The 23483-nt window shown below is 41.7% G+C and overlaps 1 protein-coding gene across 1 annotated transcript in view; it reads right to left on the bottom strand.

The window, feature by feature from the left end:
- Positions 1 to 23483, bottom strand: part of TENT4A (terminal nucleotidyltransferase 4A) — a gene marked incomplete at its 5' end in the record, with an annotated part of 219594 nt that overhangs the window by 81733 nt on the left and 114378 nt on the right. Inside the window, one exon of the mRNA XM_089654514.1 lies at positions 3031 to 3244. Within this exon, the coding sequence (XP_089510640.1) occupies positions 3031 to 3244 (214 nt within the window). The remainder of the gene's footprint in view (positions 1 to 3030; positions 3245 to 23483) is intronic.

Below are 23483 nucleotides of genomic sequence, written 5' to 3'. Positions count from 1 at the left end.
ATACCTAAAACCATCTCCCAAACCACATTTTTCTATTCCTCTCGTGTATGGGGATGCCACGAGAGATGTTTTGAGGTTTAGATGCATAAAGGGGCCCAAAAACTATGGAACACCTTTAGGCTTTCAAGAGGCTTAAATTTTGCATCTAATTTCCTAACATGTCCTGAAGCCTTGAAGTGCTAATACAGAATACACAAAATGACCACATTTTGAAAAGTAAACACTGCAAGATAATTTTAAAAAAGCATGAGTATTTTGATGATTTCATATTTTGCCAGAAGATTTTTTTTTTTTTTAACACAATTTGTCAGTTTAAGAAGGATTCTCACACACACACTGCATTGACATACCAACTTTAAAAGGGTACATGCTTCTTTCCCAAAAATAGATGCACATATTCTGCATGAGCCTTGAAAGCATTGCAACTGCGATCAGTTGTTCAATCTCAGAGTTCTGTAGACAAGCCCTACAGCTTTCTGCCTGTACTTGCACAAGAGCTGTCTGATAAAAGCTGTAGGGCTTGTGAATGAAATAAGAGAGCGCTCATCAGTACCCTCACAGTTCATTTAGAACTACAAGCTGTCAGCCAAGGTGCAAATTCATTCACAGGAAACTGAATAAATGATGTGGCTGTGTGGGCAGAGCTCTGCATGGTGACGCGCTTTTCAAAAACTGACAGTGAAAGACAAGATTCCATTCTTTGTGCACGGGATGGGGGGGGGGGGTGAAATAGGCAGGCTGACAGCAGAAACTGGAACATGTTTTATGTTCCAAAAGGTGAACTTGGCTTTCAAACCCATTGAACCCCGCACTATTGCACTCACTTCAAAAAGAATAAATACGAGCGCATCTATATAGCAGCTGAACATAAGGTACCAAACACCCTCAAAACAATATATATCACAAGATGCAGCGCTAATGACTATAACATGTATGCATAAATCAAGAAATCTGTCATAAATGACTAAACAGTAGAAAGTTCATAAAATGGGTGACTTTAGTGCTCTCTTCTCCTATATATCCTCCTGATGGTCAGGCGTTTGTGCAGAATAGTGCTGAAGGGGTGCACACTCACCAGAACGCACAGATAAATGAGCGTTTATTATAGATTCCCCTTTAGGATCATCAACTGGACATGCTGTGGTATTACGACAAGACACCTTCCAGACCTCCTAGATGTTCCTGTATATTCCCTGGTTTAGATGACCTGCGTACTTCTCCTTAGGATCAGCATACGATTCGTACCCCACAGAGAGATGAGTGGCTAGAATGGGTACTCCCCAAGGGAGTCAGAACAAAACGCATCCATAGTGTAGTAGGTCATATAAGGATTTATTTAAAATTCAGCAACCCGTGTACACGGTATAAGGTAAACAAAATGGACTAACCGTCCAGTATTAAAAATGACCGCCGGAGCGCCACGATGCTCCGGCGGTATGACGTCACGGCGTTCTTGGCTCCTCCTACGCGTTTCGTGCACACGCACGTCGTCTGGGGGGATGTGCCACTGAACGCCGGGCCGTGCGACGTTCATTTATATGCTAGGCGCATGCACTATTATTACCAATAATAGTAATATTGATTGGAAGGTTTTGAAGGATAAAAGCATAATGCTTGAAAATGATAACCAGCCGAGTACACTTATTAGTATGCAAAACTAATGAAAAATGGCGCTGGTATGAAGATCCGATCGTTCGTGGTCAGACTTCAGGATGATGGCGCCTTTCCAAAGCGCATGCGCCTAGCATATAAATGAACGTCGCACGGCCCGGCGTTCAGTGGCACATCCCCCCAGACGACGTGCGTGTGCACGAAACGCGTAGGAGGAGCCAAGAACGCCGTGACGTCATACCGCCGGAGCATCGTGGCGCTCCGGCGGTCATTTTTAATACTGGACGGTTAGTCCATTTTGTTTACCTTATACCGTGTACACGGGTTGCTGAATTTTAAATAAATCCTTATATGACCTACTACACTATGGATGCGTTTTGTTCTGACTCCCTTGGGGAGTACCCATTCTAGCCACTCATCTCTCTGTGGGGTACGAATCGTATGCTGATCCTAAGGAGAAGTACGCAGGTCATCTAAACCAGGGAATATACAGGAACATCTAGGAGGTCTGGAAGGTGTCTTGTCGTAATACCACAGCATGTCCAGTTGATGATCCTAAAGGGGAATCTATAATAAACGCTCATTTATCTGTGCGTTCTGGTGAGTGTGCACCCCTTCAGCACTATTCTGCACAAACGCCTGACCATCAGGAGGATATATAGGAGAAGAGAGCACTAAAGTCACCCATTTTATGAACTTTCTACTGTTTAGTCATTTATGACAGATTTCTTGATTTATGCATACATGTTATAGTCATTAGCGCTGCATCTTGTGATATATATTGCACTCACTTGCATAGGTTGCATTCAGTGAGTGTTAGCACCTGCGTTAAGAAACAGGTGGTATATTTTCTGCTTCTGTGCAATGTATCACAGCATGTGTAGACTCCTGGCCACCGCCTCTGCAGCTAAGAGGGACAGTTAAAGGCATGACTTAATGCCCCTCAACAGCTAGTGTGAATGAGACTTAAACACATTCTGCTACTTTTGAGTATGTGGATACCTCATGTGTGAGAGTTTCAATTTTTGACTGGTTATGTGCTGGACATTGAATTTTGTGATACACAAGATACAACCAGCATTGTATCAAAAAGTGTGTACTGTAATAGACACATGGTACAGTGCCAATTTCTCATGGACACAGAGCTACACAAGCAGCACGAAGGCCAGGCTATTTTAAAACAGCCTTCAGGCCAAAGTTGTCCAACTGTTTTAAAGTGGAAAGACAGCAAGTGGTTAAAGTTGACCACAAAGCAAAAAAAAAAAAGAAAAAATAAAGTAGCAGACCATTAAAATACATACAGGTGCTTTTTAAAAATGAATATACACAACTTTAAATCTGCGTTGACTTAAAAGATTCTTGCATCCAAACTATAGCTCTTGATAAACTAAAAGAAACAACCCAGCCCACCCTACTTACCAGGAAGCAAAGGATCCTCAATACAGAGCATAGATGGCTTATGTCCACTTGCCATAGCTTTCGTGATTTCTTCCTTTGCAATATAGGCGCCTCCATTTCTAATTCTAATTCCATTTTTCAAGTAATTAAAATTTCTTCCATACAGTTCAAAGAATTCCACCAGAAGCATACCAAGATTCTCGCTGGTCCCTTTGGCATCAATTCTAGGGTGCAACTTTTGAAACAACAACTGATTAAAAAGGTTAAAATGACAAATATAAGTTCCTTCTAATCATATATACTGTTTATGCAATCAATAAGCTAACCAATGGTATAAATTATTGTTTCAACGTACATGAATAATACCACAGCTATTTTTAGCATAAATGTTGGGGGGGGGGGGGGGGAATAAACAAAATCTGCAAAACATCCTATAGTACATGCCGCTGTCTCAGAACATGGTCTTAAAAAAGGCGAAGTTCACCTTTGTTAATTTTTTTTCTAAATTCCAGCTCCTATATGTACCAATATAGCGTTAATGTACTTCTGCAGAAATTCCCAAACTTTCCGTTTTTTCTACCCACCATTATGTCAGTGCCCAGATGGAGGTACAAACAAGCTTTTCCATTACTTATGTCTTATTTCCGGGAGAGACTATAGGTCATGACAAAAGAGAGTTGACCTCATTAGCACACAGCCTGCATTATCTACCCTCCTACCTTCCGCCCACTTCCAGGTGCACGACTATTAAATAAGCAATCAAATCTGATCACTGTTCTCATTAAATACATAGTGAACGATTTTTATTTTTCTACCTTAACTTTCATCTTGTATAGATCATTTGGCATGGTGTGCTAAATGAACAGATAACAGCCTATATAGATAGAGCTGTAGTATTGAAAACAGGAGAATTGTGTTCTGGGTTCTGTAAAGTTCATACATTATATAATCTGATTGTACAATCTCCTTTAGATCTACCATCAACTGTGTAGCGCAAGGGCTTTCCCGATTGGATACAGAGTGATTGGATAGACAGATGGGTCTTCCTATTCCATAGTTCTTGAAAATCTAAAGAAAATTGTACAGCGATTGTACAATCAGATTGCAATGTGTATATTGTAATCAGATTGCAGAATGATCTATGCAAGATGAAAGTTAAGGTAGAAAAATAAAAATCAGTGTCTGTATTTAGTGAGAACAGTGATCACCAACTGATTTTCATTTAACATTCATGCACCTGGATGTGGGTGGGAGGTAGAAGGGTAAATGATGCAGGGTGTGTGCTAATGAGGTCAGCTGGTCAACTCCTTCCAGTATCATGACCTAAAGTCTCTGAAGGAAATAAGGCAGAAGTAATGGGAAAGCTTGTTTGTACATCCATCTGGACACTGACATAAAAGGTGGTTAGGAAAAATGGAAAGCTTTTGAAATTTCTGCAGAAGTACATTAATGCTATATTGTACAAACATCCGATGGCCGCACATCCAGTAAAATCACCTTTATTTCTTCTTATAGCATATTCCACAAATGACAGGGATACAGGACTCCAACGAACACAATTCACACTCCACTAGCGTTTAGTTATGAGCTATGACTAAGCGCTACTGGAGTGTGAAACGCGTTAGGAGTCCTGTATCTTTGTCATACTTGTGGAATATGCTCGAAGAAATAAAGGTGATTTTACTGGATGTGCGGCCATCGGATGTTTGTATATTAGAGTCTGCTGTGGACAGGGACCGAACCTGGAATTTGGTGTGTATGGTAGGGGAAGAGGGAACTGACCTAGAGCAGTGTTTGTTTTTTTTGTTTACAAAGTCCACTGTCAGCTGACATCACTTAGCCAGTCCAAGCTCTAGAGAGATCCCAACATTAATGTCAGGATCCACCCAGATGCCTGGACCGGCAGTGGGCTCAGTCTCAACATGGTGTGGAGAGCCTGAGCCAGCCACTCTCTGTGCTGGAGGGGCAGAGCAGATAGCCAGTGACCAACAGTCACTGGCTCTCTGATCACTGAAGACCGAAAATTCAGTGATCGGTCTTTGATCGCTCAGTTCTCAGTTTGAGGCAGCAGGTGACAAATACGTTTTTATTTCATATTTTCAGTCTAAATACAATATAGGTTAAAATTAAAGTGGTTCTTCTAAAGGCATTTCCAGAGTTAACACTAGGAAATTCTGCCAACGGTTGTCTGATCCTGTGCTTACCTGTTAAGATTGTACGCACCTGGAAGGCAGGATCTGATGTATGTAAAGTGCTGTGTAAATTGAGGGCGCTATACAAGTACCTGAATAAAAATGCTCTGTTTATCCACTTCCATACAGGGCACTTTTACCCCCTTCCTGCCCAGGCAATTTTTCAGGTTTCAGCGCTCTCACACTTTGAATGACAATTGCGTGGTCATACAACATTGTACCCAAACTAAAATGTTATCATTTTCTTCACACTAGAGCTTTCTTTTGGTGGTATTTAATCACCGCTGCGGTTTTTTTTTTGCTAAACAAAAAAAGACCAAAAAGTTTGGAAAAAAAAAAAAAAACACGTTTTTCTTTGTTTCTGGTAAAAAGTTTTCAAATAAATAATTGTTCTTCATAAATTTAGGCCAAAATGTATTCTACTACATGTCTTTGGTGAAAATAACCCAAATTAGTATTTATTATTTAGTCTGTAGGAAAGTTAGAGAGTTCACAAACTATGGGATATATCTGAAAATTGATCAATCCTGAAGTACTGATGGCCAATCTAATAATTTCTTGAGGTCCAAGAATGTCAGAACAGTACATACATCCCCCAAATGACCCCTTTTTGCAAAGTAGACAGTCCGACCTATTTCATAACAGGCATGGTGAGTTTTTTTGAAGTTGTAATTTTTTTGTCATAAGTTTTCGGAAATTAAGAAAAAAATGATTTTCACAATTTTTTTTCTTTACATACGGTCACCTATGCAGTACAGCAGCATCATATAACTGGCATGGCGGTGATCAGGGACACTAACTGGTGACAGTACGAAAAAAAAAAATTGATAATTTTTTTAAATTATTTTTTGGTACATTTTAGAAAGTTTCACATAAGGTAGATAAAAAGCTGACATTACAAATAAAAAGTGTGTGTGTGTGTGTGTTTTTTTTTTTGGGGGGGGGGGCTTGCTGTTCTACCCCCTTTTCTAGCCTGCAGAACTGTATGCTCAGATAAGGGTGTGAGTGATTTTGGGGGGAAGCCACACTTTTTGGTTAAGGGGTTCCCCCTTCAAATCCATGACAGTTGTGTGTGTGTGTATATATATATATATATATATATATATATATATATATATATATATATATATATAATCAAATAATTTTTAATGTCCAATTCATATTTTCTTATATCTACTTATTATATAGCTTAATTCTTGAATAATGGTACTACTATATATTCCATTTTATGTTATTGGCAGCATAGTGGCTTAGTGGTTAGCACTTCTACCCAGCAACACTAGGGTAATTGGTCGGATATTGCCCTCCTAATGTGACTATCCCTCCAGTGGGGTGTACAGTTGCAAGAAAAAGTATGTGAACCCCTTGGGATTACGTGGAGTTGTGCATGAATTGGGCATAAAATGTGCTCTGAACGTCATCTAAGTCAGAACAATAGAACAACACAGTCTGCTGAACATAATACTACACAAACATAAGATGTTGCCATGGTTTAATTGCACATAACATGTAAACATTCACAGTGCAGGGAGGAAAAAGTATGTGAAGCCCTAGCTTAATGACTTCTCCCAGAGCTAATTGGAGCCAGGAGTGAGCCAACCTTGACTCCAATCAGTGTGATGATATTGGATGTGTTGCTGACAGCTGTCCTGCCCTTAAAAAACACACCTGTTTTGGGTTTACTGGTTTCAAGAAGCACTGTCTGATGTGAACCATGCCTCGCAGAAAAGAGCTCTCAGAAGACCTACGATCAAGAATAGTTGACTTGCATGAAGCTGGAAAGGGTTACAAAAGTATCTCCAAAAGCCTTGATGTTCATGTGTCCACGGTAAGACAGACTGTCTACAAATGGAGAAAGTTTAGCACTGTTGCTACTCTCCCTAGGCGTGGTCGTCCTGTAAAAATGACTGCAAGAGCACAGCGCAGAATGCTGCATGAGGTAAAGAAGAATCCCAGAGTGTCAGCTAAAGACCTACAGAAATCTCTGGCACATGCTAACATTTTTGTTGACACATCTACAATAAGGAAAACATTAAACAAGAATGGAGTACAAGGGAGGACACCACGGAGGAAGCCATTGCTGTCCAAAAAGAAGATTGCAGCATGTTTGAAGTTTGCAAAAGAGCACCTGGATGTTCCACAGCACTACTGGCAAAATATACTGTGGACAGATGGAACCAAGATTGAGTTGTTTGGGAAGAACACACAACACTGTGTGGAGAAAAAAAGGCACAGCACACCAACATCAAAACCTCATCCCCACTGTGAAACATGGCGGAGGGAGCATCATGGTTTGAGGCTGCTTTGCTGCCTCAGGGCCTGGATGGATTGTTGTCATTGATGGGAAAATGAATTCCAGAGTTTATCAAGACATTCTGCAGGAAAACGTACGACCATCTGTCCGCCAACTGAAGCTCCGCAGAGGATGGGTGATGCAACAGGACAATGACCCAAAGCATACAAGTCATTCAACAAAACAATGGCTGCAACAGCACAGAATACGCCTTCTGGAGTGGCCCAGTCAGAGTCCTGACCTCAACCCGATTGAAATGCTGTGGCATGACCTTAAGAGAGCGATTCACACCAGATATCCCAAGAATATTGCTACACTGAAACAGTTTTGTGAAGAGGAGTGGTCCAAAATTACTCCAGATCGTTGTGCAGGTCTGATCTGCAACTACAGGAAACGTTTGGTTGAGGTTATTGCTGCCAAAGGAGGGTCGACCAGTTATTAAGTCCAAAGGTTCACATACTTTTTCCTCCCTGCACTGTGAATGTTTACATGTTATGTGCAATTAAACCATGGCAACATCTAATGTTTGTGTAGTATTATGTTCAGCAGACTGTTCTTCTATTGTTGTGACTTAGATGACGTTCAGAGCACATTTTATGCCCAATTCATGCAAAACTCCACGTAATCCCAAGGGGTTCACATACTTTTTCTTGCAACTGTATATCTATAGCCAAAAATGCTGGTAGGTTAATTTGATCCTGTCTAAATTGTCCATAGTACATGAATGTTAGAGACTTTGAAGGCAGGGCCTGATGCGAATGTGCAGCATGTATGTAAAGTGCTGTGTAAATTGATGGTGCTATACAAGTACCTGAACTAATAATGCATATTTATGTTTTTTTGCAATCTGGTACATTTTAGAAAGTTTCACAATGTAAACAAAAGAGCTGACATTACAAAAAAAAAAAAAAAAAAGTGTATATGGAGGGGGGCCTATATACCCCCGTTTTGTAGCCCACAGGACTGTATGCTCAGATAGGGTGTGTTAGTGATTTTGAAGGGGAAGCCACACTTTTTTGGTTCAGCGGTTCACCTTCAAATCCTTGACAGTTATAGCTGTTATATGACAAATTTATAATGTCTAATTCATATTTTCTTATATCTACTTATAATTATATATCTTAATTTTGGAATCATGGTACTACTATATATTCCAAATAATGTTATTGGTAGCATAGTGACTTAGTGGTTAGCACTCTAGCCTAGCAACTTTAGGATCATTGGTTCAAATCCCAGCCATAGCACCATGTGCCAAGTGTTTGCATGTTCTCTCTGTTCCTGTGTGGGTTTCCTCACACACTCCAAAGACATTCTGATAGGTTAATTGGCACTAGTATGAATGTAAGGATGAGCTCAGGTGTACAATTGCTTCTTGCCCTAAGCAAAACCTGCAATGGACAAGTATGCCCATGGTCCAAAAAAACCATGCCATGTGCGTTCCTCTCTGCTCTGCAGAAGGCTCTGGCAAACATAGCCAGCAGCGGTGCCTCCTCTACAGTCGCAAGGTAGAAGTGGATGGTGGCGAAAATAAATATGCGCAATTGACACCTGTTTGGTGTTTTTGAGTTTGGCAAGAGTGACCTGCCTCCAACTCCTGTGTTTACTTTCAGCCAAGGAACTGAACTTTTGTTTTCATGTCTCTGGAGCATGCGAATGTCCTTCAGCAAATGTGATGATGCAATTGCGGTCTGGGAGCTGGTCCTGAGACCATTTGTGTGTAACTAATTTTTATGCACAATCATAGCTTCCACATTCAGATTTTCTTTTCTGAGCAATATGTTATGAAAACTATTTGATTTTTATTTAACTGGTTGCCATACAGCCACTGTAGAAAAACAGCCACAAGGTGGCACCCCTAGGCAAAATCACATTTTAAAACACGATATTGCAAAACAGGTAGGGGGCTCGCCCAAGGCACGCGACTACCCTACTTGTGCCGCCGATCATGGCCGCGGGTGTCAATCACCGGGTCCCGGCTGGTCATTACACGACGGGTCCTGGTGATTGCCGGCAATCACTGACACAGAGCACAGCTGCATTGTTTACAATGCAGCTCCGCTCCCTGTCAGTTCCTAACACACGGATCCCAAGAGAGGAGTTTCTCTCACACAAGCCCACCCCCTAGTAAAACACTCCCCTCACACAGTTAACCCTTTCATTGCCTAAAAAAGTTAACCCCTTCTTTCCAGTGCCATTAGTACAGTGTCAGTGTTTTGCACTGATCACTGTATTGTCAGTGGGGACGTCAGTGACCCCAAGCCAGTTCCCCCAAGTCAAAATGTCCGCCGCAGTCCCGCCATAAGTCACTGATCACTGTCATAAACATTTTTTTTTTTAGCAAAGACATGTCGCAGAATGCATTTTGGCAGACATTTATGATGAAATTTGATTTTTAAAATTTTTTCTTACTGGACATGTTTTATAGCAAAAGGTCCAAAATATTGTTTTCTTTTCTCAAAATTGTCAGCCTTTTTTTTTATAGCGCAAAAAATAAAAAAAACGCACAGGCGATCAAATACCACCGAAAGAAAGCTCAATTTGTGGGAAAAAAAAGGATGTAAATTTATTTGGGTGTAGTGTTGCATGACCGTGCATTTGTCAGTTAAAGTAACGCATCGACGTAACACAAACCACTTTTGTAACAGCTTCCTGAATGAATAGGTGTGCAAAATCACATATACATTTATAGATATATACACACACACACATATATATATATATATATATATATATATATATATATATATATATATATATACACGATTTGCCCTCCTGTGGTTTTCACGCCCCTCCCAGATAGCGTCAGATTGCCCCTCAGTACATCAGTCATCACATTTAACCCCTTGATTGCCAGGAACACGCTCATGCACAATAAACCTCTATTGCTAGTAGAATGTCTGAACGGATCAATATCTTTGATCAGATCAGCACTATACCAGCATTAACATTAGTATAGCGCCCCCCAAAAACGCAGCGCTAGTGGGATCAGCCCCAGCACCTGTGTTTAGCCCCTGTGGCGGTATGTAAACAGCGGTTGCACCATGCATGTGAGGTATCGCCGTGAACGTCAGATCAAGGGCAGTAATTATAACCGTAGACCTCTGTAAATCTAAAATGGTAGCTTTTAAAGGCTTTTAAAGTGTTGCCTATGGATATTAAAAATGTATGCAGCTTGTCACCATTGCACGGGGCATGCGCAGTTTTAAAGCATGTCCTGTTTGGTATCTATTTACGCGGCATACCATCATCTTTTATATCTTACCAAATAATTGGCCGATATATTGTGTTTTTGTGCATTAAAAGTTAAAAAAGTGCATTTTTTTTTTAAAATTGCTTTTGAAAAAAATCGCTGCGCGAGTACTATGTGACATAAAAATTTTTAGTACCCACCATTTTATTCACTAGGGTGTCTGCTTTAAAAAAATATATAACATTTGGTGGGTTTAAATAAATTTCCTAGCAAAAAATACTGATTATTTTCATGTGAACAAAAAGTGTCAGAAAAGGCTTGGTCTTCAGGTGGTTAGAAGAGTGAGTGATGTGTGGCATAAACTTCTAATGCTGGGCATAAAACGCCCCCACCCCCCAAAAAGGACCCCTTTTTGGAAAGTCAACACCCCAAGCTATTTGCTGAGAGGCATGTTGAATCAATAGAATAATTTATTTTTGTACCACAAGTTTTTGGAAAATGACAATTTTTTTTGCCATGGGTATATGTGGAATTACTCCCCAAAATACATTCTGCTACTTCTCCCGAGTATGGGGGTACCATATGTGAGACGTTTTGGCAGTCTAGCCCAGTACAGGACCCCAAAATCCTATAAGCACCTTCAGGCTTTTAAAGGGCTTTATTTCCTCATTACACTTCCAGACTACCTATCACAGTTTCGGAGGCCCTGAAATGCCAGGATAGCACCTAACCCCTCCCCAAATGACCCCTTTTTGGAAAGTAGACACCTCAAGGAATTTGATAAGCAGCATGGTAAGTATTTTGCAGATCTCATTTGTTGCCACAAGTTTTTGGAAAATTAAGAAAAAAAAAAAAAACATTTTTCTATTTTTTTTATATTTCAAAACCTTGGCAGAAAAAATGAGATCTGCAAAATACTCACCATGCCTCTTTTTAAATTCCTTGGGGTGTCTACTTTCCAGAAAGGGGTCATTTGGGGGAGTTTGGTGCTATCCTGGCATGTCAGGGCCTTCGAAACTTAAGTATTGAGTTAGTAAAATGAGGAAGTTACGCACCTTCAGGCTTTCAAAGTGGTTATTTGATTTCAGGCTCCTGTATGTGGCTAGGCTCCCAAAAAGTCTCACACATGTGGTATCCCCATACTCGGTAGAAGTAGCAGAATGTATTTAGGGGTATAATGACACATATATCCATGGCTTGTGGAAAAAAAATAAATCTTCCATGGACTCAATATGCCTCTCAGCAGATAGCTTAGGGTGTCTACTTTCCAAAAAGTGGTCATTTGAGGGTGTTTGTACTATCCTGGTATTTTAGCACCTCAAGCAATGTGATGAGCAGTCAGAAAGTAAAAGCTGTGTAAATTCCATTATCTATACCATAGTTTGTAGACGCTATACCTTTCACACAAAGCAATAAATATACACTTACTGGGATTTTTTTAAACTTGTAGCAGAATACATTTAGGCCTAAATTTATGACGAAATTTTAGTTTTTTTGGATATTTATGACCAAAATGAGAAATGAGTTTGTTTTTTTAAAACAATTTCTCTATAAAATTTTTTTTGTTTATAGCACCAAAAATAAAAAGTGCACAGGTGATCAAATACCATCAAAAAAAAAGCTTTGTGTGAAAAAAGGACATAAATTTCATTTATGTACCGTATTGCATGATCGCACAATTGTTCGTTAAACTAGCGCAGTGCTGTATAGCAAAAGAAAAAAAAAAATGGCATAAATTGCAGTATCTATACCATAGTTTGTAGACGCTATAACTTTCACACAACGCAATCAAACACTTATTGGGATTTTTTTTTTTTTACCAAAAACATGTAGCAGAATACATTTTGGCCTAAATTTATAATGAACTTTGAATTTACTATATATTTTTGATAGCTGAAAATAAAAAAATATTGTTTTTCTTCAATTTTCGGTCTTTTTTTGTTTATAGCATTAAAAATAAAAAAAGTGCACAGGTGATCAAATACCACCAAAAGAAAGCTCTATTTGTGTGAAAAAAAGGACGTAAATTTTGTTTGGGTGCAGCATTGCATGACCGCGCAATTATCAGTTGAATTAGTGCAGCGCCGAGTAGCAAAAAGAGGCCTGGCCATTAAGGGGGGTAAATCCTCAGGAGAGCAAATGGTTAACAACTTGCATGTGTGCAGAATAAAATTTTTATTTTGTAGACTTATTTGTATGGCTGTTAATACATTCCACTTGGAGGGAAAAAAAAAAAGTTTATGGATTCAACAAATACATAATTCATATATTTATTTTGACAGCAACACAATTAGGTACATTTACTTGTGTAAAAAAAAAAGTAATTATGGTGCTACATTTTGCACAGCACTTTACAAGACGATTCGAAGGGCCCTACTCATAGGAGCTTACAGTCTAAAAAGGCATCACAACTTAACTTTCACAGTGTACAGCTGGGAACAAAATAAGCCTAATATTAACCAGGCAACACATTTTACAAAGTACAACAAATCTCACCACCCTACCCAACCACCCCATCAATTTGTTAGGTGCAAGATTCTCAAAAGTAAAAAACTGTGTTAAAAAAAAAAAAAAATCATAAAACAAAACACCACAACATAGCACCAATACAGCACCCTGACAAAGCCACGTGGCTGGTGGCATAATGTTTGGGGGCGGAGCCTAGTGACATTGCCGGATTTGTACAAGGCGAGCGTTTTGAATTGCAAATCGCCATTTTACTGCTTCTATCATGTGAGTGACACTCTGAAATTATTTTATGTGGAATTAAAAAACAGTATTACACTATGGGAGATGTCTTCTGTTCTATTCTTTCTATATGTGAAGTTGAGAAGAGTCCCCTTTATGCTGTCATTGAAGGGGTGCCTGTCATCAGCTCTCTGCTGCCATCTAAAGCATCGTTTTGGAATTACCATGCTTGGTTGACCTGTATTCATTTATGGGTTCACAATAGGAGGTGAGCAGCCATCCATATATATTTTTTAGGTGGAGGAACATTGAGTTAAGGTGGAGCGCCGTGTTTTTCCAAATAGACTATTTATCCAGAGCACATCGTAGGCATTCTTCACCATTCAAGCACTTTATATGTATTTTTATATTTCATATTTTGATTGAACTATCATTTTTATGTTCTATTATGTCTATATGAGTTAGAGCAACACTAATTATGTATGTTTTAAGTAAATCAACCCCACCATGTCCACTCGGCTCAGTAGCCTCGGTCTTTGCATTACCACAATAGAACTGGTTTGGCTGTTTAAGGATTGCCAGGTGAGACGCACAAGACCTAGTGGGTGCACTCAGAGCAGTGGCTACACTTACCTGTTCTATACCCTTTTGAGGGGTCAACCAGTCAAAAATGGAGTAGCTAGAGCATTGCATTCTCCAGTGGTTTAAATCCTGAATACTCAGTTATATTCTTGAATACATGAAGCCTCTACTTGCCAGCAAGCATGGGATATTCAAGCATTCTGAAAGATCACATTAGCAAATGAGAAAAGCTATGACCTCAGAAGCCAGTGGAGGCCCTCCAGGTGTGATGGTAGATCCCACAAGAAGTAGATTTTCTTGCCTTGAGCAAGGTGGAAAGGAGTCCGCAATACCCATATCCTTTAGGGTCTCAGTTTCAACAGCCATATCAAAGTAAATGAGAAGCAGGATAGAACAGGAGGGCCCTGCGACAGGAGGTCTGGCATGTTTTAAAGAGGCCAAGGGATGTCCGCCAGCAGTTTGTGCATCTCTGTGTACAAAGTTCTCCTGGGCAAATTTGGAGCGATGAGGATGACCAGAATCAGTTCTTCCTCCATCTTGCAGAGCAGTCAAAAGTAGAATGTTCACCAAACCCATCTGGGTTTCTTTTTTTAATCTGGAGGCTATGATGTCCACATCTGGTGTTCCCCATTTCTGAAAGTATCAGGAAGACCTTGGGATGCAGCAAAGCCCTCAAAAGGAACAGCTTTTAAGAAAGCCAAAAGCTCATTCAGAAGTGTGTTGAGGGATCCCTGGTTGACCCGAGATCCTGACAATTGGACCTCAGAAGAAATACATTTCCTAGGGAAGGAAAATGTTGCCCTGGTCTTGTTCAAGTTTAGCATAAATACTACAGGTGATTGGAAGGATGTAGGATAGACTTTTTGAAGTTGAGCAGCCATCCTAAAGTTTGAAGGAACTGGATTTTTTTTAATATTGGAAGACAGGACTGTGGCTGCGGAATCTTTCAGGAGGTCCTCCATGTACCCTGTGAAATGGATGCACTGAGATCTTGGCAGGGTCATGGAAGGAGAAAGCATTTTTGAAGACTGATGGTGCAGAGGAGAGCCCAAATATCAGGTTGACAAATTAAAAATGTTGGTCTTCTGCAGCTAAGCATAGAAAGTATTGTTTTGTGGGAAAGATGGTAATGTAAAAGGCATTTTGCATGTTTACTGAAGCAAGAAATTTCCCCTGAGAGCAGCAATGCCAGATCTTGCAGACTTTATACAGGATTTGGCGACATGCAGATATTCGTTGTAGGGATTTTAGGTCAAAAATTTTAAGCAAAACTGTTTGACCCTTTCCACTGCGCCTCAGACAGCACCAGCAGAAATGCGGTCCATCACACTATTACATTGCGAGACCTCCAATATAACACCTTTGATGTTTAACAGTGTTGTGGAGTGCCTTCCATTTGCAAAATCAGGAACCAACTCAGCAGGGGACCAAGACAAATTTTCAAGATCATCAACATTTGTATTAAAAATTCCAGTCTTGTCCACGTTTAAGTTCAGTCTGAAATACCTTGATCCACCTATTGGTACATGGCCAGCCAGGGGCATATTTACCACAAGGCATTTGCTAGGGTGGCTTTTTTTTTTTTTTTTTTTTTAATAGAGGGACAGGTGGGATCCAAGAGATGCTGTGGGCTGCTTGATGGTGTATGCAGAGCCCAGCTGTCGTTCCTGAGGATGGCCTGAGCTGTGAAGACGGGTGTCTGTCGCCGGGGGGGGGGCTGTTAGTGGAAAGCTGTGTCAGCAATCGCGGCAGTGCACGGGTCTGCGCATGCGCAGAACGCCGATGCGCTCTAACCGGCGGGCGCTAGGACCTAGGCAGCTGAATCGCACTCGCGATCGCGCGCCTGGCACTGACAGTGCAGGGCGCACTATTTAAACCAGCCCTGCCCTGAATCAAGTTGCCGTATGGTCTTTATTATCCTGTTCCTGCTCGTTGTTCCTACTGATTGACCTTGTTGCTGACCATCTCCTGCTGACCCCCTGGCTCGTTTGACTACTCTCCTGCATACTCCTGATTATCTGACCCCGTTGCTGAACCTGGCGTGTGACCCGACTACTCTCTGTCCGCTGCTCTGTACCGTGCTGCCTCCACTGTTACTGACCCGGCCCGTCTGACTACGCTACACTACCCTGCCATTCATCCATCCGGCACGGATCCGGTCACTGCTCAGGTATATCCACCTCTTCACATCAGGCTCTCTTCCAGTACATAACTCTGGCGGCTCCCTCTACCACAGGCGGGTGCACTCAGGGGGCGCGACCTGGTCACTGTCTTCTCCAAGTCCATCCCCACCATCAGGGGCCCTGGCGAACAAGCAGACTGGAACTTAGACCCCGCGCCCTGGGGAATTCTGTCCTGTGGATCGCTAGAGATACTGTCAGGCGGTGCATGACAAGCTCTCTCCGCCGGGAAGGGGGGGGGGCAATTTTTGTGTTGCCTAGGGCAGCACAAAGCCTAAATACACCACTGCCAGCTCCTCAGAGTAGTCCTCCAACAGCGGTCCATTTAAAAGCTGATGAAAGTGAAGGGGAGGTGTAATCCTTGTGGTTTTAAGCTAATAAAAGAGAAATGGTGGAAACCCCTGTGGAGGAGAAGTGGCGTAAAGCCTAAGTGAGTGATTAGGCCCTCCAGAGTAAGCAAGAACATACAAACTAACTAGTGGGTCTTAACATTTGGTGAGTGCATCATGTGGTGTACAAGTTAACTTACAAGAGGGAGATTTACCAGTGGGTGTTGAATGAGAGGGGATAGTAGAAACCAACACATTTCATCAATTGCTCAAATAAGAACACAGCACTTGACACTTTATTGATCCTTGTATGTGGAAGATTTACCCATTTGCGAGATTCATGAGAAGGCATAGTAGAGAATGCCACATTTGAACAATTGCACAAATAAGGACACAAAGCACTTTTTGGCACTAGACACTATTGATCCTTGTATGTGGAAGACTTATTCAATTGTGAGATTTATGAGGAGGGATGGTGGAGACCTCCATATATGAACAGCTGCACATTTAGGCACGTTGAGCACTTTGGTACCTAACTTGTTTGATATATTGTTTATGCTATCTTTTAAAGCACACGGCACTTGGGCCTGCATGTAAATAATTCCCTCATTCAGCTGTTAGGTGAGATTGCAGCAGGTATCTCAACCTCACTGATGGCCCGTTCAGACCACATGGGATTTTGACCACTGTTGCCAGGGCTGCTAGATTTTTTTTTCAGTGAGTTTCCCCTCCTGATCACTCCCAGCTTGCAGCAATTCACAGGCCATTCTGTGGGGACACTGAGCCACCCCTCCTCTGCATTTCATCATTCCAGGCAATACTTTTCCTACCACTGCCATGGGAGACCACACTTTCTCAGCAGAACTTTACTGGCTCTTCCAGATGTTGATTTTTTTTTTTTAAATGAGCTTGTTCAGGCTGAGATTCCAGTGCTGCCAAGGCAAAGGCTTGCGTACACCACATCAAGTGTATGCGCAATGCCTTAGCTTATGAAATGCAGGAAGTAAAAATTCCTCTCCAGGTGGAATCTGCATTCAACTCGATTTTCTCAATATCTTCCTCAAAGAGACTTAGAGGTTCAGGGTCATACTCTTGACTAGATCCTGGTGGTGGAGAAGCAGAAGAGCACTTTTGTGCCCTAGAGACCAATGGTTTTAGAAGGGCAAAGTTGTCTGTAGTACGAGTGCTATTAGACTTTTCTCAGCTCCTCTGCACATTGCATCCCACCACTGCCAAGTGACAGACACCCTCACGTGGGGTACTCAAAAACTGGATGCGGAATGAGAATGTATTAACATGTCCATAAATTAAGTGTTGATAATCCAGTCACTGACAGAATTCCTGTGACTGTCTCTCTGGAACAGCAGGCAGCTGGGAAACTAGCAAACATTTTTTCTTGTGTTCTGGGCTGAAACTGCAGGAGGAAGTGACAGCTGAAAGGCATAGTGAAACTACATAACCACTCAAGTAATGCTGTGTGGGAGAAAAAAAACAAAAACTCCTCAAATCTAAAAATGGCTAAACTTTATCAGAACGTTACCTACTACCAGCATAGTACAGAGATTTACAGAGGAGGATAAAAACGCAAAACAGAGGATTAACTAGAACCTTCAGGGCCCCATTACAAAAAACTAAGGGCACCCCTGACCCCCCCCAGTCTCCAATCTTTATAACAGTGCCACAGCATGACCCTTTCACATATTCTGCAGTGGGCCCCCTGCCTTCCGTCATGGATATGGTTGACAGCTTTTCTTCAAACCAAACACTAATGGCGCACAACAAATTTTTTTTTGTAGTATACATATATTTTGTGATTAAACAACATTTCTAATTATATGGATTTAATCACACAAATCCCCCCTTTACTACTGAACATGCAGTTCCCCCTTTTTACATCTGAACCCACCAGAGTTCCCCCTTACAATGTAAGGGGCGACTCTGCAGACTCCGATTGAAGGGATTACTCTGGGGACTCTTAAGGGGGAACACTGAGAACTGATGTACAAAGGGAACTGATGTAAGATGAAACGCTGCAGACTTGTGTAAAGGGTAACTGATATAAGGAGGTCTCTGGAAATCAGAGCGCCCCATACACCCAAGCCCGTAGAGCACCCCTTACACCCAAGCCCGCAGAATTTCCACCTATGCTGTAAGGGGGATCTCGAATGTAAAGGGGATCCCTGATTTAAGGGGGCTGTGAAGTAGGGGGAATGTTGTAGACTCTGGTGTAAAAAGGGGAACTCTGATGTAAGTCCCCCCCCCCCACACACACACTACATCAGAGATCACAGAGCTCCCCTTACATCTGAGTTCCTCGTATATTACTCACTGGGAGGCAGGAGAGAGAAGGGAGGGGGGAGACTTCACTCAGTGGATGGATGGATGCATTGGCAGGCTGTACCTTTTCTCTTCTGGCTCCTGGGCTTCAAACTTTATTCCCACAAATCCCCTTTCTCTGAGGCACAACATTGCCAGGGAATGTTGACAGACCAGACAGAGGGAGTGGGAGGAGGTGGAGCAGAACCAGCTCTCCCCTGTCATTGTGGGTCAGAAACTCAGCTCAGAGCCCTGCAGCCACAGTCATCGTCTCCCCCCCCAACACACACACCAGTAGCAGAACTCCAGGGCCCAATCACAAGTGTGCCTTTGTGACCTTGGTAGTTCCACCACTGACAATCTAAGATACGGATGAAACCCTGTCTTACCTTATCCACACTACAGGATCTTAGAGGGGACCAAAAACTTCACCCGTAATGGTGAGCATACCCCTGAAGGGGCTTTCAGGGTCTAGGTGCCATACGATTGGATCACAGCCCTGGACCTGTATAGCACTCTGTGGTTAACTACCTTTGTTGCACCACGTGCCAAGATGAGCACTGAACGCAGGATCCAGCACCCAATGCAAAGTCAGCATCTTTTCTTGTAACTAATCTGGAAGCTGCTAGCAAGTCTCAAGTCAATAAGCACTTGGATCTTAAAAGAAGCATTTAAGCATTAAATAAAAATTAAAAAAATTGTTTAAGCAAAATAGTCCATCACACTAAAAAAATATAGACTCCCGAGAAGTGGGTAGGGTTATTTAAAGGCATTCCTAGCAAAGTTTTTGCCAGTGTTCAAACAGCAGAAGGTAGTAGCAAAAAACCTATGGTCAATAACTTCCCCTCCTGGACAATTAAAATTATCACTTCCTCTGATATTCATTGCGTGACAATACTGTAGAAAGTTTATTCAATGGGTTATGCAGCCTACAGAAGGATGCTAACTATGCACAAAAAAATTTGGGGTCAGCTCAGTGGTTATACCCTGAGGAACACTTTGAAAACACATCAGATCTCAATGGGGAAAGATATCATGCTAGATATTTATACGGATATGGACTGTGTTATGTGCTAGGAACGTGAGGATGCCCCATCATTTGATGGAAATGAAAATTAGCCTACAGAGGACTGAATTCAAGGACACCTCGAAAATCAAAGTGAAAAAATGAAGCAGCAGGCTAGTCCATTATGCAGAAATGTCATTGCAGCAACTCAAAATGGTACTCCGTAGTTTGTATGGCTCCCCGTGCTTGTATTCATGCCTGACAATGTTGGGGCATGCTCCTAATGAGACGAAAGATGGTGTCCTGGGGTATTTCCTACCAGATCTGGACCAGGCAATCACTGAGCTCCTGGACAGTCTGAGGTGCAACCTGGCAGCATCGGATGGACTGAAACATGATATCCCAGAGGTGTTCTATTGGATTTAGGTCAGGCGAGCGTGGGGGGCCATTCAATGGTATCAATTCACAAAAAGCACATTGAGGAAATGGAAAAAGTGCAGAGAAGGGCAATAAAACTGATAAGAGGCATGGAGGGGCTCACCTATGAGGAAAGATTAGAGGAACTGAATTTATTCTCTTGAAAGAAGAGATTAAGGGGGGATATGATCAACATGTATAAATACATCAGTGGTTCATATACTGAACTCTGTGTAGAGTTTTTCACCCTTAGGTCATCACAGGGGCACTCTTTACATCTGGAGGAAAAGAGATTTAATCTCTAAATACAGAAAGGTTTCTTCACAGTAAGAGCTGTGAAAATGTGGAATAGACTCCCTCAACAGTTTCTGGACAGCTCAGTAGATTACTTTATAAAAAAAAAACATTGTCTAGCCTGTAGAGGTCTGCGTGTCCCTCCATGGATATGCCTCCCCAGGTAATCACTGACCCACCACCAAAACAGTCATGCTGAATGTTACAGGCAGCAGAATGTTCTCCACGGCTTCTCCAAACCCTTTCATATCTGTCACGTGCGTTCAGGATGAACCTGCTCTCATCTGTGAAAAGCACAGGGCGCCAGTGGCAGACCTGCCAATTCTGGTGTAAAATGGCAAATGCCAATCAAACTATGGGGCCAGGCAGTTAGCACAGGGCCCACTGGAGGATGTTGGGACCTCAGGCCACCCTCATGAAGTCTGTTTGATTGTTTTGTCAGAGACATCCACACCAGTGGCCTGCTGGAGGTCATTTTGTAGGGCTATGGCAGTGCTCAAGCTGTTCATCCTTGCACAAAGGAGCAGATACCGGTCCTGCTGATGGGTTAAAGTTCTTCTACGGCCCTGCCCAGCTCTCAAAGAGTAACTGCCCGCCTCCTGGAATCTCCTCCATGCTCTTGAGACTGTGCTGGGAGACACAGCAAACCTGGCAATGGCACGTATTGATGCGTCATCTTGGAGGAGCTGGACTGCCTGTGCTACCTCTGTAGGGTCCAGGTATTGCCTCATGATACCAGTAATGACACTGACCCTAGTCAAATGCAAAACTAGTCAAAAACTGTCAAAAAAGATGAGTAGGGAAAAAAAGGTCAGTGGACCTGTAAAATCAATCCTGTTTTGGGGATAGTCTCATTGTTGCCCATCTAGTGCATTTGTTAATTTCATTAACACCAAAGCAGCTGAACTGATCAACAACCCCCTCTGCTACTCAGCTGACCAGACCAATATCCGAGGAGTTTAATTGACTTGATGCTATACTCTGTTCAAAAAAAATTAAAAGAACACTTTTTGATTAGTGTATTTTAACAGTGGGCAGCCTTTCCCGTTGTCAGAATACAATTGGTGTTGCCGGCTATAGCCAATGGCACTGATATTTCAGGAAGAACCCAACAGGATGGTTGTACATGTATATAGACTTTTGTACAACCAGCATGCCCATAAAAGGAATAGAAATTCGTCCAGTCCCTGCTGAATCAGCCGAATTTTGATCCATGTATGGCCAGCTTAGGTTAACTTATTGGGCATTTTATGTGAAACCATTTGCTGACCGGCCGTCCTGCAAACTTCCAGGTTTAGGGCATGTGCGCTCAACACCCCAACCCCCCCCCCACCCGTGACTGCACACAGCAGGAGCCTGTCAGCAAATCCCAGGCAATGATTCATGGCCTGGACCTGCAAATTGGCTGTGTTGGTAACAGAGCTCTAAAATCAAGAGACCTGTCAGTAAACTGAGAGTTTACTCAGTTAGTAAAAGCAGCACACTGCTCACATTACACAGTTAGGCACACAATTAAGCCCTTGATTGCCCTAGATGTTAACCCCTTCCCAGTCAGCGTCATTAGTACAGTGACAGTGTATACTTCTATCACTGTATTAATGTCACTGGTGATGCCTAGCCTCAGTGTCAGATTAGCAGTCAGAGTATCGCAGTCCCGTTATAATTCGCTAATCGCCACCATTAATGTATATATATATATATATATATATATATATATATATATATATATATATATATATATATATATATATATATATAGAAAGATGATAGATATTGGTGGTTTGAAAGTGTTTCCAACAATCTCTCAGGGTGCTCCCTTGCCACTGAAATCAGTTCCTCCATCTCCGCAATCCTGATGACCCTCAGAAACCACTCTCGCACAGTGGGAACATGTTCTGATCGCCAGTGGACAGGAATACACTGTTTTGCCGCGTTTATCATATGCAAGGCAAGAGACTTACGATGAGTCCGAAAAGGAAGTGAGGAGTGGTGGAGTAAAAATTGTGCTGGGGTGAAGTCTAGGGTGTACATGGTTACTTGTGAGACTAGGTTACTCGCACTTTTCTCCAGAAGGGCTGCAGCAGCGGACAATCCCACCATATATGTAGGAGTGTACCCGTTGCCTGTCGACATCTCCAGCACAAATCCAAAACGTTAGGATCAAATTTATGAAGCAGGGATGGAACTCTTTACCATCTAGAATAGAATTTAGAATTGCTTTCTTGCATAGAGACACATATGGAACCTGTATGCATGTGATCATAAATGTGATCCCTGTCTTCAGGTGACAATGGTATTTGTAGACCGAGCAACCAAGCCTCACAAGCCTTCCGAGATTGAGACGTGATGGCGGTATCAAGATAGGATGGATGAGTTTTATAGCTAAAAGGTTTTTTTTTTAAATTGGTCTTTTTTCATTTATAAGAAAAAAAAACCCAGTGGTGATCATATACCACCAAAAGAAAGACATTTGATCACAGTTAAAGCAGCGTAGTGCCGAACAACAAAAATATGGCCTGGTAAAGACAGGGGTAAAATCTTCCAGAGCTGCTTAGAAAATGTAGCAAATACTTTCACACATTTAATCGGTTTGTGCACATTACATTGAGGGCATGCACTTCGTTATTTATGATCCATTCAGAAACCCAAGTTGTTTGTGGAAACTTTTCCACCAGCAAATGACCTGTTTCCTTGATAGGATACCGTTTTAACAAACAATTCCATTTAAACGATCGCCTGTTTAAGCCTAACAAGTGGAGTTTGTTTTTCATTCATCTATTTTTTTTTTCACCCAAAAAATGTGTCGCCTATAAAACGTTATCAATGATTGAAATAAAAGCCATTTAGTTAATTTATTTCAGACAGACTTCAGTTGTGACAAGCAACATGACAAAGAGGAGGCAGCTGCCACCCTCAAAAGGGATTTTACAGCGAGGAAAAAAACCCCAAAAGCAGTAACATTTACCTTGTAAAATATGTTCCAAGTA

The sequence above is a fragment of the Staurois parvus genome, unplaced genomic scaffold (assembly GCF_062004578.1).
Source record: "Staurois parvus isolate SC_StPar_1 unplaced genomic scaffold, SC_StPar_1.0 ptg000772l, whole genome shotgun sequence".
In the NCBI taxonomy this organism is placed as follows: domain Eukaryota; kingdom Metazoa; phylum Chordata; class Amphibia; order Anura; family Ranidae; genus Staurois; species Staurois parvus.
Note: the sequence above shows the minus strand (reverse complement) of the source record. Positions and strands in the feature narration are given on the sequence as shown.